At 47.9% G+C, this 15,052-nt stretch overlaps 1 protein-coding gene across 11 annotated transcripts; it reads right to left on the bottom strand.

Moving 5' to 3' along the window:
- Positions 1 to 2,669: 2,669 nt before the first annotated feature.
- Positions 2,670 to 14,989, bottom strand: ZNF772 (zinc finger protein 772). Of its 11 annotated transcripts, none has more exons than XM_045046784.1 (6): positions 14,789 to 14,989; positions 12,545 to 12,620; positions 9,040 to 9,078; positions 7,569 to 7,695; positions 7,104 to 7,211; positions 2,670 to 6,511 (listed from the first exon to the last, which is right to left on the bottom strand). In XM_045046784.1, exons 3-6 carry the CDS (start codon positions 9,052 to 9,054, stop codon positions 5,367 to 5,369), a joined length of 1,395 nt encoding a protein of 464 aa, XP_044902719.1. In that variant the 5' UTR covers positions 9,055 to 9,078; positions 12,545 to 12,620; positions 14,789 to 14,989; the 3' UTR covers positions 2,670 to 5,366. The 11 variants fall into 11 exon arrangements, 9 of the variants coding, with proteins under 9 accessions (XP_044902719.1, XP_044902720.1, XP_044902715.1 ...); XM_045046785.1 differs by having other exon boundaries at positions 7,569 to 7,689; XR_006590650.1 differs by lacking the exons at positions 12,545 to 12,620; positions 14,789 to 14,989 and adding an exon at positions 9,878 to 10,132 and having other exon boundaries at positions 2,670 to 3,371; positions 3,750 to 6,511.
- Between the last annotated feature and the right edge of the window lie 63 nt (positions 14,990 to 15,052).

Below are 15,052 nucleotides of genomic sequence, written 5' to 3'. Positions count from 1 at the left end.
AAGGGAAGACTAGGGAAGTCTCTTCCCTTTTTTTGTACCAAGGAGAATTGGTTTCTTTTTTTTTTTTTCTAAATTTTAATATTTATTTATTTACTTTTGAGAGAGGGAGGGAGAGGTGCACAAGCAGGGGAGGCACAGAGAGAGGGGGAGACAGCATCGGAAGCAGGCTCCAGACTCTGAGCTGTCAGCACAGAACCTGATGAGGGGCTCGAACCCGTGCACTTATACCATGACCTGAGCGGAAGTCCCACACTCAACCTACTGAGCCACCCAGGCGCCCAGGGTTTCTTCTTAATTTGCTTTTACTCCTACACACCTTCCTCTGTATTTCTTGTAAAGTAGGTATTTGTGAGATGGGTATTTCAGGTCTATGCCAGGTGGACAGTTGTGCAATGTGACACTCCTGGAGATACATGGAGTGTGACACGTGTGAGATTAGGACACCCCTCAGCAGAACCTGGAAGCCCCTACATACATCCCAGGGACCCTGTATGACCAGCGAGGCGTGCTGGTGCCCTTCAACAAGCCACACACACGCATTATACCGTGCCCTGGCAGAAAACAGGTGCAATAGACAAGGGACACACAGCCGGCTTGTGGAGCTTGCACCAGGGGCTTGTGCCCCAGAGGGCGGTGCCAACGCGCCCTCGCAGATATGAGGACACGAATGCACAAATACTCTGGGGAGACTTGTGAGACAGCCACGGCACAGGGACACCCAAAAGCCTGGTATGCAGATACACACGCACAATCACACAATCCCCATGGGCTGAGGGTGACAAGGTGATTTCCACCTGGCTTGGAGAGAGTCCCCCGTCCCCCCCATCCTGGTCCCATCCTCGCAGGTTTGATGATGCTTTGCTGCTGGTCAGAACGGGGAGCTGGATGCACACCTTGGCACAACGTGGAGACTCACCCAGGTTTGAATCCTGAATGTAAACACGGGAGGATACATGATGGGAGCAAATCAGCCCAAGTGCAGGTGGCAGAAAACCTAACTTGGAAATGCCACCAAGAAGGCCCAGGAGTCAGTGCGAAGCTGGCAGGGGGCAGGGGTAGAGTGAGGGGCGGGGGGGTGGTTACAGACTCTGCTGGAGGGGTCGGCGTGCCTGAGTTGGCTTCAGGGATAGTGGACCTAGAGTGATTTGGGGAGGGGGCCATTTTGGTGGACGCTTAGCTATGGTTTGGGTGATTTGCATTTCCCCCAGAGTCTTGGGGAGAACCCTGTAGTTCCGGCCTGCAGGCAAGTCCGGATTCTTTCCTCCTCCTGGTGTTTCTCAGGTGCTTTACTCCTGAGTACACGGGGGCTTCTAAGTCAACCTCAGTTTTCCAGCTGCCAAATCACAGCTACAACCACCACAATGAAACACATAGCTGAGCAAGGTTCCCGATAAACTCAAAAAACAAACACGGAGAAATCTCATTGCTTAATTTCATAAATTTTTTGTGAAGCGTTGTAAAGCTCCTGGAACTCTCACAGGCAAACCACTATGCGTGGCCACAGCTAAGCGTGGGCTTCCCAGGTACCACCATACATTTATTCTCAAGATGCTATCATTGGGGTGCTTCGAAAGTCCTCCTGGGGAGCCTGGGGGGGCTCAGTTAAGCATCCGACTCTTGATTTCAGCTCAACTCATGATCTGGTGGTTTGTGGGTTCAGGCCCGAGTCTAGCTCTGTGCTGACAGCTCAGAGCCTGGAGCCTGCTTTAGATTCTGTCTCCCTCTCTGCCCCTCCCCCATTCATGCTCTCCCTCAAAAATAAAGTAAAACATTAGAAAATATTTTTTAAAAAGGCAAAATCTTAAAAAAAAAAAAAAAAAAAGACCCCCGTCCTTTCTCCCCATCAAGCACTGTGTTCTGGAGAGTGGGAGGATGTGGACAGAGCTCTGGGTCCTACATTGCCTGGGGAAGGGCTCATCGTTAAGTGTGGTAAATATACATGAAGACACAGGGGCACGATGAAACAATTCTGCTGCTCTGAACATATCCAGAGTTCATGAGAGAGAGAAGGGTCAGATCTTGGGGTCATGGTACAGGTAAGCAAAGGTAGTGCTTTGATCCAGATCCAGTCCCTGGTGTCTGAGAGCTTTGATCCTGGAGGGAGAGAGGGGAATTTGGACACTTCTAAGCACTGCTGATAATCGGGGGTGGGTGGGTGCCATGAACTCTTAGTTGTGCTTCAAAAAAAAAAAATAAATAAAGATTGCTACAAATTCAAGTACCCCAGGTGCATTCAGCCCTCAGTCAGCCTTTCCAATATCTTCCTAATTCTCAGTGATGGGGGTCTGAGAAACCACAGGGGCTCTTCCCAACTGTCCCTCTCAATCAGCTTGGAGAACCCCCTCTCCAAGTTGGAAATGAAGCTCTGCCAATGACACGAGCTAGATTTGCAGTGCTTGGACCCACTGTTACAAAGCAGTCCTTACATCAGAATACTAGAGCGGCTCAAGCAGTAGGCATCTCTAGTAAACTCCAATTGGTCCCTGGGTCTGAACCTATTCCCTTTTGTCTAGGCCCTTTGAGATACTCACTCTTTTTCTCCTTACTCTGCCCCTATTCATTTATTGGGTTGAGATTTCTTAGAGAAGAATCATGCCAGACTTTCTCCCAAAAAGGGGTGAATCATTCTAGAATTTTACAGCAATAATCACAAGAGCCAACCAGGGAAATTAAGAGACCATGTGACATCTTTTATTCGTTGTCTCCGACAGCACTATAGCAGACTATGGAGAGCTAATCGTTTTGTTCCTATTGTATCAGCTACCATCCTCTTTATGGGCAAGATCCTCAACTGATATTGGCAAAATCTACTAAGCTTGAGCCCACGTGACCTCGTGATCTCAGCAAGCGGAAGATCTCTTCCTCCCCTGGCAACAACCCAGCCAATGAGAGATGGCAACAGCTCAGCCAGTGAGAAGCCACTATACTTACAACTTGCAGTTTACTCCAATGGTCTTTCAGTGTATAAAAGCTCTTCCCAACTTCCCCTTCCTCAATAAAAAAAAAAACATTTCTCATCTCTGTTCTCTAGACTTGCCCATGGTTTTGCTGCAACTTGCTCGTCCTGGATTGCAATTCTGAGCTATTCCTAAATAAACCCATTTTCTGCTGGTAAAATAACTAGAAGTTTTATTTTTAAGGTTAACATAGGAGTAAGACAGGTGGCATCACTTAAGATTCTATAGGTACTAAAAGAATAGTTTGAAAGGTTTGACTACTTGAATAAACTGAATTCCTAATGACACAAATCACTAATGCTCACTCTAGGGGCAAAAAGGTAACTTCTATAGATCTATATCCACTATGAAAATTAAATTTGTAGTTGTAAATCTTCCCATAAACTCCAGGCCCAGTTAATTCTCTGGTGAATTCTACAAAAGAAAGAAACAATACCAGTTCTTTAAAAACTGTTCCAGAAAATTAAAAATCAGGGAATACTTAACCAACTTAATGTGTAAAGGCAGCATTATGGTGATACCAACTAAACCCAGGCATTAGGGAAAATTAGAGACTAACATCCCTCATGAGCATAGATGCAAAAATCCTTACAGAGAGAAACACAACAAATAAATGCAACGATACATAAAAAGAATACATTGTGACCCAATGGGGCTCACTGTAGAAATGTAAAGTGGGTTCAGCTTTTGAAAATTAGTCAGTGTAATTAATCATTAAAAGACTAAAAATGTAAAGAAAAAAAAAAACTATGATTGTGGTAACCAACATACAAGAGACTCTGAAATCCCTACCTCCTTGTATTCTGTCAAGGGGCCCCCTTCTACTTATACCAGGATTAGTCTGTGTTACCTATAGAATAAGTCATTTCCTGAAAAAGAAAAAAATTACTTCTAGAAAAAGACTAATGAACGACAAAAATAATTATGCAGAGTTAAATAAAGCCATATACACAAGAGCACAGATTAAAGTGTTACCTGTAGACGTGTATTTTTCCATATAATATCCTAGGAAATAAAATCTGCATTAACAGAAAGCAAGATGGGTCTTTGCCTAGGAATGGGTAAGGAGGAGAGGGATTGGAGGGCAAATCAGAAAACTTTGCTTTCACAGGTGCAAACATGTTATCAAAACTAACCGAATTGTATACTATAAATAAGTACAGTTTATTGCAGAAAATGTAGGTTGCTAACAGTGACAGTAGCTGTAAGAGACACAAATACAGGAATCCTAAGAATTTCCATAGCCCTCATACCAAAGCCACAGTGATGGAAACATGTGGATATACCTTTACAAGAGTCACATTCCCTACAGTTTGCTTCCAATTCCCTATTAATCAGTGTCCCCGTACCAATCAGGATTCCTACCTAGTCTTTTTAGGGGACAGGGACATCTTCCTACTAATAGATTTCAGGGCCATTCGCAGGTCTCAAGGGGCCAAGTTCTCCTCAAGAAAATATGGGAACATGAAACATCCCTCTGGAACAAGGGAATCAATTCAAACTGCTCCCAGAACACCAGAGACTGTCACAACAACTGCCCACTACTCGGGGTGACCTTGATCACACAAATTATCTTGGAATACAGGCCAAAATATTAGACCCACCAAGATCAGTATTCTTTCATAGACAGCCTCGAGCAGTGATGCAAGTTAGACTAAAACTAAAACGACAGCTGTTCTTTGCCATTCTGCTACCACCACTGAGATGCAACATTTGGAGTTCTCACAAAACCTGTTCCTCCCTTCATGCCGGCAGAGCCCAATCCTGTTCTCAGTACAACCCACAGAGTGAACAGAGTCCCCAAGACTAAAGGTAGTTGGAAAACTAAGGTATTGCTTGCAAAAATAGAACAGTGTGAGGCAGGCAATTCCCAAAGTAGGTGACTTGGAGACTGGATAAATTCATCGTTAAGTGCAAAATGGGACTAACAAAGTCCATGAAAAATGGAAACCCTCTCTGCAAACAGCCAGCAGAACAAAGCTTGCAAGCTTATGACCAAAACTGAGTCATGTCCTTGCTTAAACCAGCTGATGGAGGCAAAGGCAGGAAGGAGTGAGGATTTTTAATGGGCTCTACTACTGACGATTCCCCCTAGGAAAGGGAGGAGCAGCAGAGATCTGCCTATTAGAGCACGTCGGGGTGACTTGTGCAATGTGGGACTCTGCCCTTCCATACATGGCTGGTTTTTCTTCAGACACTGGTGGCCACAGAATTCTGGCAAAGGTCCTGGGCATGTTATAAAGTACAACACTGCAGCAGAAAGCTTCTGACTCAACCTCCCCAGGGTGGATGTTTAAACGTATGAGGTTCAACTTCCAGCTGATGGCTGCTCACGGAAGGCTAATCTCAGAGCTTCTCTTTAGTGTCAGTTGCTATGTTGCACAAGGAAACGGTATACTCCCTACTATACTAAGGCCTTTCTCCAGTGTGAACTTTCCAATGTCGGATGAGGGAAGCTCTTTGCCTGAAGGCCTTCCCGCACTCACTGCACTTATATGGCCTTTCTCCAGTGTGAATTCTATGATGCTGAACAAGTACATGTTTGTGGCTAAAGGCTTTTCCACAGTCGCTGCACACATAGGGCTTTTCACCATTGTGAACTCTCTGGTGCGCAATGAGGTCAGAGCTCTGGCTAAAGAACTTCCCGCAGGCAATGCACTCATAGGGCCTTGCCCCAGTATGGACGCTCCAGTGTTTAATGAGTCTGTATTTGTGACCAAAGTATTTCCCACATTCGCTGCACTCGTAAGGCCTTTCTCCAGTGTGTATGCTCTCATGCTGAACAAGTGTGGATTTGTGGCTGTAGGCTTTCCCACACTCGCTGCACTTGTAAGGCCTTGCTCCAGTGTGGACTCTCTGGTGTACAATAAGGTTGGAGCTATGATTGAAAACTTTCCCACATATGCCACACTCATATGGCATTTCTCCAGTGTGGATTCTCTGGTGCTGAGCAAGTATGGGTTTGCGGCTGAAGGTTTTCCCACATTCGCTGCACTCATAAGGCCTTTCTCCAGTGTGGACTCTCTGATGCTGGACAAGTGAGTCTTTGCGGCTGAAGACCTTCCCACATTCGCTGCACTCATAATGCCTTTGTCCACTGTGAAAGGCCTCCACACATTTGGCGTTACCGTTTGGCTTCCAATTGCTATGAGGGGCACGGTGCTGGAAAATGCTTGAGCTAGTTGGGAAGTCCTTATAACCCTTCCCGGTCATAAAAGGCATCTCCAATGGTTCGACAGGGCAGCTGTTCACAAGCAAGGTGCCGCCCTCGTTCCCTCTGAAGGGTTCCCCTCCACTGTGCTGCTTCTGGTGCTGAAGGTTTGCACTGAACCAGAACTGTTTCCCACATGCCCCACATGTGTATGATTTCTGCCCAGGGTGTGTTCCCTGGGGCTCAGCCAAGTGCAAAATGTCTTTCAAGAGTGGGCCACAAGTCTCACAGGGGTGGGCCTTCTGGGTAGAAGGGCCTGCCTTGGGAGTCCTGACCTGTGACACACCCACAGAAATGTTCTGCTCAAAAGCTGTCTCCTCGTCCTCCGTTCCATGCCAAGAACCTGAAAGCAGACAAATGCTGGTGAAGTGCAAACGGACACTGATGGGAAGGGCAGCCTCAGTACAAATGTGTGTCTAACAGAAATAAGATCAAGGTCATAGGACTGCTGTCAGAACAAGAGGCCCAAGCTCCAGACGAATAAAGAGCTGCTAACCAGTAGTTAGCATCTAAAGATCATAGGATGGAAGAGGCCTTGGCTGGGACAGAACACAAATGTAGGGTACAAGCCAGGAAGAGCATTTCAGGGTTTCAGTGAGGCTTTGGCTGCTGGGGACAGTGAGAGCTGTGTAGAAGGTATGTCTACTGAATAGCTACCACTGAACACCTGATGTTTAAGGACTATTTGGCGTATGTGCACATCTCATAACCACTAAGTATAGGCCAACGTTGGGGAGCAGTGCAGAGGAACAGGTGAGATATGGAGACAGAGGTGGCGAACAGACAGAGGTCAAAGTTCAGAGCATAAGACAAGTGTGTACGTGGGAAACCAAAGACAGAAAGAAACAAACGTGGGAAGAGAGGGTAGGGAGTGACCAGAACCCAGCCCTGACACCACATCCTTCCCCGCTCCCACTCCCCAGGGCCACACCCACCCTGAGCCTCTCTGGTCCTGGCTGGAGTAACGTCTGCCCAGTCAGATACCCAGGGCTTGCCGCCCAGCTCCAGTGAGGCAACCCCGAGGGACATGGAAGACTCATATCCTAAGAAGAAGATGAGACAGGTAAATGGCCAGCACTGGTCTGGGTAACCCACCACTCAGAGAAGAAAACTAAATATTATAAAAATAACCTCAAAGTTGGGTCTTACTAAGAATAGCTCAATGGGCTCGGCTAGTAGTGACCACACTGGTCCCTGCAGTTCCTGGCCCAGGCAGGCTACTGGAAACATCAGCTAGAGGAAGCAGGTAGAAACTGGAACACAGGGGTGCTTGGATCTGGAGAGGGGTACTCAGTCAGAGAGAGGACAATCTCTGATACAGGAAGAGCTAGACGCCCTTGGGGAACAGGGGAGCGGCAGAGCCCAGTCCAGAACACTGGGGTGGGTGTGGGGGGCCTTACCCAGCGAGGCCGTAAGTGCCAAGTTCTCCAGCATCACATCGCGGTACAGGAGCCTCTGAGCCTCATCAAGGAGCCCCCACTCCTCCCGGGAGAAGTACACGGCCACGTCCTCAAAGTTCACCTGCCCCTGCCACAATGGCGAGAGCCAAGTCCATGAGCAGCCTCTCTCCCGAGGACACGCATCTAGGCCCCCACAGATCTCCCCGCCAAGTTCCTTCCTACCTAATTCCTCAACTCAGAGGAAGTAACGGGGACTGGGTGCCAAAGGTGCCTGCTCTCTCCTAAAGTCCCTTTGATTACTGTGTCCAACCAGGGCAGCAACAGGCAGGTGGTCAGAGAGGCACCACTGAAGCTCTGGGCCTGGTCTGTGGAGCTGCAGTCCCCTCCCCCACCTCCCGCCAGCTAGTTCTCCTGCGGCTGCTACCATCATGCTACCGGACAACCAAAGCTGGACTCACCTTTGTCCTCTAAGTCCCCAGTACCAGGGCCCAGGAGCCAGAGGTTCACACTCCTTTCCACATGCACACCATTCATAGGGTCTCTCACAACTGTGGCCCCCCACCCAGACACTGGCCTCCACCATTATTTTCCTGGCTCGCTAACCACACTGTTGTGCATATTCCTCCTCTCAAGCCCACCTACACACCCGCTTCTATTCCTTAGATGTCTCCATCCTAACGCCCTCCACCGAAGTCCAGTCCTGTCTTCAGCAGCTCACCTGACACCTCCACTCAGTGTTCTCTGGCACACGTTAAGACTCATCACCAGGCCACAAATAAAATCCTGAAATCTGATCTGAGTTACGTCTATCACTGACATGCCCATCTTGGCTGATAGAACATCTACCCTTCCAGGTGATAAGACCTAAAGCCTCAGGGTTCTCTCTCTCACTTCAAAAAATCTGATCCAATACTTCTCCCATCTACACAGCTCCCCTGTGGCCCATCCATTACTACCACTCACCTAAAATGCTGAAGCGCCCTCCTCCCTGGTCTCCTCGTGGCTACCACAGCTCCCTGTACCTTCACCACAGTCTGTTCTCCACCTGGCATCCAGAGGGGGCCTGCTAAAACCTGGATCAGATCACCTCCCTCCTCTGCTCCTACCCCACGGCTACACAACCTTCAGAACGGAGGCCCAGCCTGTCAGCGGGCCATCTCAGACCGGACTCCTGCCCACCTGCTCCTGATTCCTACCGCACGTGGTGGAGACCTGCAGTTTCTTGAAACCTTTCATCTCAGTCTCTCCTCCCTGTTGGTTTCCGGTACCTGGAACAATGTTCTAACAGTCACTCAATATAGGAACCCTCCCATATAACCCCTGGCCTGGACCTATAACTCTGGGCTGAGGATTTCTCTAGGGTCCTCAGACTCATGAGCTGGGGCAGTGTAAGCAAAGTGTCGTAGGACACCACAATCCTGGAGACCATGTGGATGGGGTGGGATCGAGAGCACAGACACCCTTCCCTCACCTGCACAGGGTCCATAATTACTTCTGAGTTCGTGGGAACCTGTGGGAAGAGGAGGCTGTGAGAGACAAGAAACCACGAAGGAGCCCCAAAAGCTCAAGGCTCCCCCCTACTCCTGCCCCAACACAAAGACCTGGGGCTGACTGTCCACCCTCTGTGCCTCAGTCTTTAGGGCCACCTAACAGCTGTGTAAACTCGGACGAGGTCTGTCTGTCTGTGCTTCACTGTCCTCATCATCTCCTGACCTCCACCCCAAGTTTGTTCCATAATCAGTCTATGAAATACTTTGAAAACCTTCAGATCGCGTCCCTCCCGTTAGAACCTTCCATGGCTCCCGGGGCGCTCAGAATGAAGGCACAGCCCCTCTGAATGTCGCTGCAAGTGTAACTCCTCACACTCCCAGACCCTTTCACAAACCAACGGCCCCAGGTATCCCGCAGCCTCCGGCTGTCGTTCCTCCGAGCCTTCGCACATGCTGGGCCCTCCCTGCATCGTCCTTCCACACCCCACACACCGGCTGTCAGAAACGGGACCCAACGGCCCCTGCTGTCTGGACACAGGGGCCTAACCTGCAGGGACCTGAAGCAGCCCTCATTCGAGCTCGGGTTCAGAAAGGGAAGTCGCGGGAGGGCCCGAGAGCGCAGCACCCACCTGCGCCTCGTCCGTCAGTGGGGCCGCCTCCACCCGAACCTGCGGACCCGAGAAGGCGCAGGGAGAGGAGAGGGTCATTAACGATCGGCGGGTGCGAGGACGCGACCCTCAGGCCCGCCTCAGCTCAGGGGAGACAACGCCTCCTCCAGTGTTTTCCCTCTCGTGTCACCTCTCTGCGAGATGGACCAACCTGGTGGGTTAATCCAAAAGCAAACAAAATGTCCGCTCTGGAAGGGAACGGAAGTCCCACCCTGACGTCTCCCGCACCAACGGAAACGCCACTTTCGCAGGCATTCATTGGCCCGGCACCACGGAGGCTCCTGGGTAACGTAGTTTCAGTTTCGGCAGCAGCTACACTGGAAAGGAGCATCCGCGCCACCTCCAAAGCAGAGGCCTCCATAGAGCTGGTGGCGCCTAGAAATTGCGTCATCTTGAGGCCTGGTCAGAGCTTCGCTTTCCCTTAAAGGAGCCGTTACCATATTTCCCATCAGTGTAGTCTGCCGCACATGTTTGGAGATAGTCTCTTTAGGCATAGAATGCTCACCCAAAACTCAGATGGACACCTTGTATGCTAATGTCACTCATATTTTTAGAGCTGGAAGCTAACACTTGTAGCCTGCAGTTCTAGAGTTAGTTTTGTGAGACCCAGCATTTTGGGTCAGAAACAAGAGAAGGAAAGACTCCAGACAGGGCCAGGATGTGCAACAGGCAGAGGGATATTGGGCGCCGCTGAACCACTCGGGCAATATTTGTGTCTCTGGTTGCCTCAGAAATCATTCCTCCTGCCTGTATAATCAGTGATTGTGTCGAACACAGGTCTAATACTTTTTTTTTTTTTTTTTTTTTTTTTTACAAGATATTTCTTACTCTGTATACAGAGATGTATTCAATTCCATTTTGGTATCTTACAAATGTCTGAGAGAAAGGCGATTTAGCAAATGTCATTGGCAGTTAGGAGGGCAAGAAGAACAGCTTCTGTGCGTAGGAATTAGCCACAGAACTAAATTTGTATAGGGGCACCTGGGTGGCTCAGTCGGTTAAGCGTCCGTCAGACTTCAGCTCAGGTCATGATCTCACGGTTTGTGAGTTCGAGCCCTGCTTCGGGCTCTGTGCTGACAGTTCGGAGCCTGGAGCCTGCTTCGGATTCTGTGTCTCCCCCTCTCTGTGCCCCTCCCTTGCTCACATTCTGTGTCTCTCTGTGTCTCAATAATAAATAAATGTTAAATTTGGATACACAGTAAAAAATGTCGTTTAAGTGAGTGTGACATAAGAATATTTGAGGCCCAAAGTGATTCATGTAATGGAAAACAAACCCACAGGCAATAAATTTCTAAACAAAATATTCAAGTCCAAAAAAGCTTGATCTCAGATGAAAGGTCTGCAATGAGAGAAGGAACGAGGATCGAGAGAGATGTGCATCTTTTGATTAAAACAAACGTTCAGGGGCGCCTGGGTGGCTCAGTTGGTTAAGCGGTCGACTTGGGCTCAGGTCATGACCTCGCGGTCCATGAGTTCGAGCGCCGCGTCGGGCTCTGTGCTGATGGCTCAGAGCCTGGAGCCTGTTTCAGATTCTGTGTCTCCCTCTCTCTGACCCTCCCCTGTTCATGCTCTGTCTCTCCCTGTCTCAAAAATAAAAATAAAACGTTAAAAAAAATAAAAACAAAATAAAACAAATGTTCATTATCTATGCAAAATGTGAACATATCCCCCTGTGGAGTTAAAATGATGGAATTCCCATGCATTCCTCCAGATACTGAGAGAAGGCTATTTGCTTAATGTTCTAAATCCCTTATATTTCTAAATGGGAAGAAAATTCATTTGTAATTCTGTTAGCTTTAAAAATAGAAGCTGCCAGTTATTTTACCAGCAAAAGATGGGTTGATTTGGGAAAAGAGAATTCCAATCCAGGACAGATAAGCTGCGGTAAAACTGTAGGTGAGGCTGGGGAACAAAGGAGAGACACAATTTCACAGGGCGAAAAGAGGAAAGTTGGGAAGGCTGTTATGAACTACAAGTCCATTGGGGTAAACTGGGGTTAATAGTGTGGTACCTTTATTGGCTGAGCTGTTGCCTGAGGGGATGAGAAAAGTATCTCTACCTTTAGTTGGAGTAGTAGAGTATCAACATGCAAGGTCTAGTCCAGGTAAGGTCAAGTCCATCTCTTCCTTTCAGGTCTGCAATTGACTACAAGTGAGAGAGAGAGCGAGAGCTCCCCCTGTGGAAACCTCTTGACTCCTTTTAGTGAGGTTTCCCATTAACTAATTTTCACAACTCAAATGTATTAATGTATCAAATAGATATTTGTGATTTTTAGCTTAAATATGATAAATAGGATCAGAGCATATATTTTTTAGGCTAGAAGAGGAAAAATTTGGAATATAACTTGTTGACCAAGAAAGAAGTCACTGACAATGAAAAACAACAGAGTCTTATTTGGCAATTAGAATTGCAATTCAGGAGACACAGATTCAGGTAGAAACGTGGATAGCGTTCTGAGGAAGACAAGGAAGTGGGCAGAGTTATAGAGAAAAGTTCAAGAGGAGGCACCTGGTGGCTCAGTCAGTTAAGCATCCCACTTGAGCTCAGGTCATGATCTCATGGTTTTTGAACTCGAGACCCATGTTGGGCTCTGCACTGACAGCTCAGAACCTGGAGCCTGCTTGGATTCTGTGTCTCCCTCTCTCTCTGTCTCTCTCAACAATAAATAAATATTTAAAAAACATTTTAAAAAGATAAAAGTTCAAGAGTATAGTTCCCATTTCCCTCCTGCATATCTTATGTCCCAGTGATTGGCTTTGCTGCGCATCAGGTAAACAGATTTGGATTCGGTCCCACCCCAAAGTCCTGCCCAGCCTACCTGAGGTCGACCGGGACATGTAGCCTATGTTCTCTGCTGTACTGCTCTCCTTGAGGGGAACGGAGACCTCTTTCTCCTTTTCAAAGTAAACAAAACATTGACAGCTTTCAGGAATGGGACTGTAGATTTCATCCAGAAGGAGTAGCAGCTGTTGAGTCCTACTGACTATATCCCAGAGTCCGCTAAAGTTATTCAAAGTATCCAATCCAAGCTTTGCTCAGTGTACCTACCCTGCCTGGCTTGTCTTTCCCATGAGAACCCCAGTAAAGACTCTGGGCCATCTTTCACCTCTCCTTCTCCGCCTCCTGATCCACCCTGGTGCTTCTCCATGTGGCTCTGCATTGCATGGCATGCCTCTTGTTTCTAAGGATTGGAGTGATGGCTTCTTCCTTTCTGAAAATAATTTCTGTGTCTGTATGTCTTACCACAGCTAATTAGAACTAATCCCAGTTACGTTTGGAGACAGTAGATCATCATTTTACCTAAACTAAATGATTAAATTGCCTGTTCTGTCCTCACTGATCCAGCGATCAAATTCCACATCCTTGTGTGGCTGTTTCAGGCTGTTGAGATCATCCATTTGTTTATTCCTGTGACAAAATTAAACTATCTACATAGCCTTTTCTCTTTCTTTACTTTAAAAACTGCTATACATTCAGTTGAGTGTTAATAAGAGATGTACAAATTGTGCTTTTTCTTTTCTTTTCTTTTTTTAGGGAGCAGGGAGAGGGGCAGAGGGGGAGACAATCTTAAGCACACTCCATGTTGAGTGGGAGCTTGATGTGGGGCTCGATCCCATGACCTTGGGATCATCACCTGAGCCAAAATCAAGAGTTGGACAGTCAACCCTCAACAGACTGAGCCACCCAGGTGCCCTTCATGCTTTCTTTTTTAAGTTTATTTATTTATTTTTGAGACAGAGAGAGTTTGTGTGTGAGAGAGAGCCACGGAGGGGCAGAGAAAGAGGGAGAATCCCAAGCAGGCTCCATGCTGTTAGCACAGAGCCCAACGTGGGGTTTGATCTCACAAACCATGAGATCATGACCTGAGCCAAGACCAAGAGTTGGATGCTTCATGGACTGAGTCACCCAGGAGCCCCGTGTCTTTTCTTTCATAAAGACCACACCTATAAAACTATCACCCAATGTAAAACAGAATATATAATGTTTCTTAGGCATTCCTTGTCCCTTGCTCCCTTTACATGACCCTGAGGCTCCCTAGAGTTGATCTGACATTTTGATTATCATGTTATTGATATCTTTATAGTTTACCACTTATGTATATTTCCCTAAATGATAGTCTAGAGTCACATGCCACATTGTGGCCTGATTTAATAACTAGTGCCACTTGAGTCTCTATCATTTCCTGTTCTCAACTCTGATATTGACTCTAAATTCCTTTCCAGAATCACCTAGCACTTAACACCTACTTCCAGAAAGTCACAGGAAGGAGCGAATGCTTCATCATCTTTTGTTCTCACGAGTGATTCCAAGGCAGTGATGGATTTAGTCACTGCTCAGCCCACAGATGATAGGGACAGGAGAAGAATTGGGGAAATGAAGACTGGCTCCAAAGAAATGGAACCAGCGGTGAGGGAGGTGCCGGGAGTCCACATACTAAACTGGTGGTGTTTCTTTTACCAGTGCTGCCTGGTGTCAGTAATAGTTCAGCATCCTTCCTACCCGCAGGGAGTTTGCTTTGTCTGTGGAAATGAAAGGGCAGTGGGAACACGGAATAGAAAGGGATGAGGGGAGAAATCTGGGAGTGAGAGGAGTGTTGGCTTATGGGTTTGAAGCCTATTGTCCTACTTGAACACCAATGTTGGGCCCTTAAAAAGGGAAAGGGTGGGCACCTGGGTGGCTCAGTAGGTTAGGCATCCGGCTTCAGCTTAGGTCATGGTCTCCTGGTTGGTGAGTTCCAGCCCCACATCAAGCTCATGCTGTCAGCTTGTCAGCACAGAGCCCGCTTCGGATGCTCTGTCCCCGCCCCCCCCCTCTGCCCCTCCCCTGCTTATGCTCTCTCTCTCTCAATAAATAAAATTTTAAAAACATTACAAAGGGGGGTGGGTGGGGAGACACACACAGATGTGTGGGGTGAGGCAGGAAGGTGAACACCTGGGATCCCTGACTACCTCCCCACCTACGTTCAGAACTAAGCCATTTCTCCTCACACAACAGGCGTTGCTTCACCATCGCTGTCTTTGATATCGGGCATCCCCTTGGCAAGGGAAGTCTGGTAATGTACCATTGGTTCATTCCGAGGAAACCGCTTTACTGTGAGAGTCGCTTTCAGTCCTTCACGAGGAGGAACGCCTGTGGCACCAGATGCTCGGGGAAACTGAAATCCAGGCCCAGCTACACTCCTCTGTTGGAGAGTCTGGGACAGTTGTTGACCCAGATTTCTCCAGCCAGCTCTCTGGGCCTTGGCCGCGGCCTCCCCGGTGGGGCGGTGGAAACTACATTACCCAGGAGGCGCTGCGCCCCGCGGCATTCACGCTCGGCCAATGAA

This window comes from Felis catus, chromosome E2 (genome assembly GCF_018350175.1).
Source record: "Felis catus isolate Fca126 chromosome E2, F.catus_Fca126_mat1.0, whole genome shotgun sequence".
Classification (NCBI taxonomy): Eukaryota; Metazoa; Chordata; class Mammalia; order Carnivora; family Felidae; genus Felis; species Felis catus.
The sequence above is the reverse complement of the archived record's forward strand: the minus strand, read 5'-3'. Positions and strand labels throughout refer to the sequence as shown.

Bases quoted from the DNA above. Each gene is read 5' to 3' on its own strand.
- ZNF772 (XM_045046780.1), bottom strand. From the start codon at position 10,117: ATGACGCAATTTCTAGGCGCCACCAGCTCTATGGAGGCCTCTGCTTTG. The intron at 7,212-7,568 runs GTAAGGCCCCCC...TCTTCTTCTTAG, and splicing joins GGCACTTACGGCCTCGCTGG to GATATGAGTCTTCCATGTCC. The intron at 6,512-7,103 runs GTGGGTGTGGCC...GTCTGCTTTCAG, and splicing joins CAGGACCAGAGAGGCTCAGG to GTTCTTGGCATGGAACGGAG.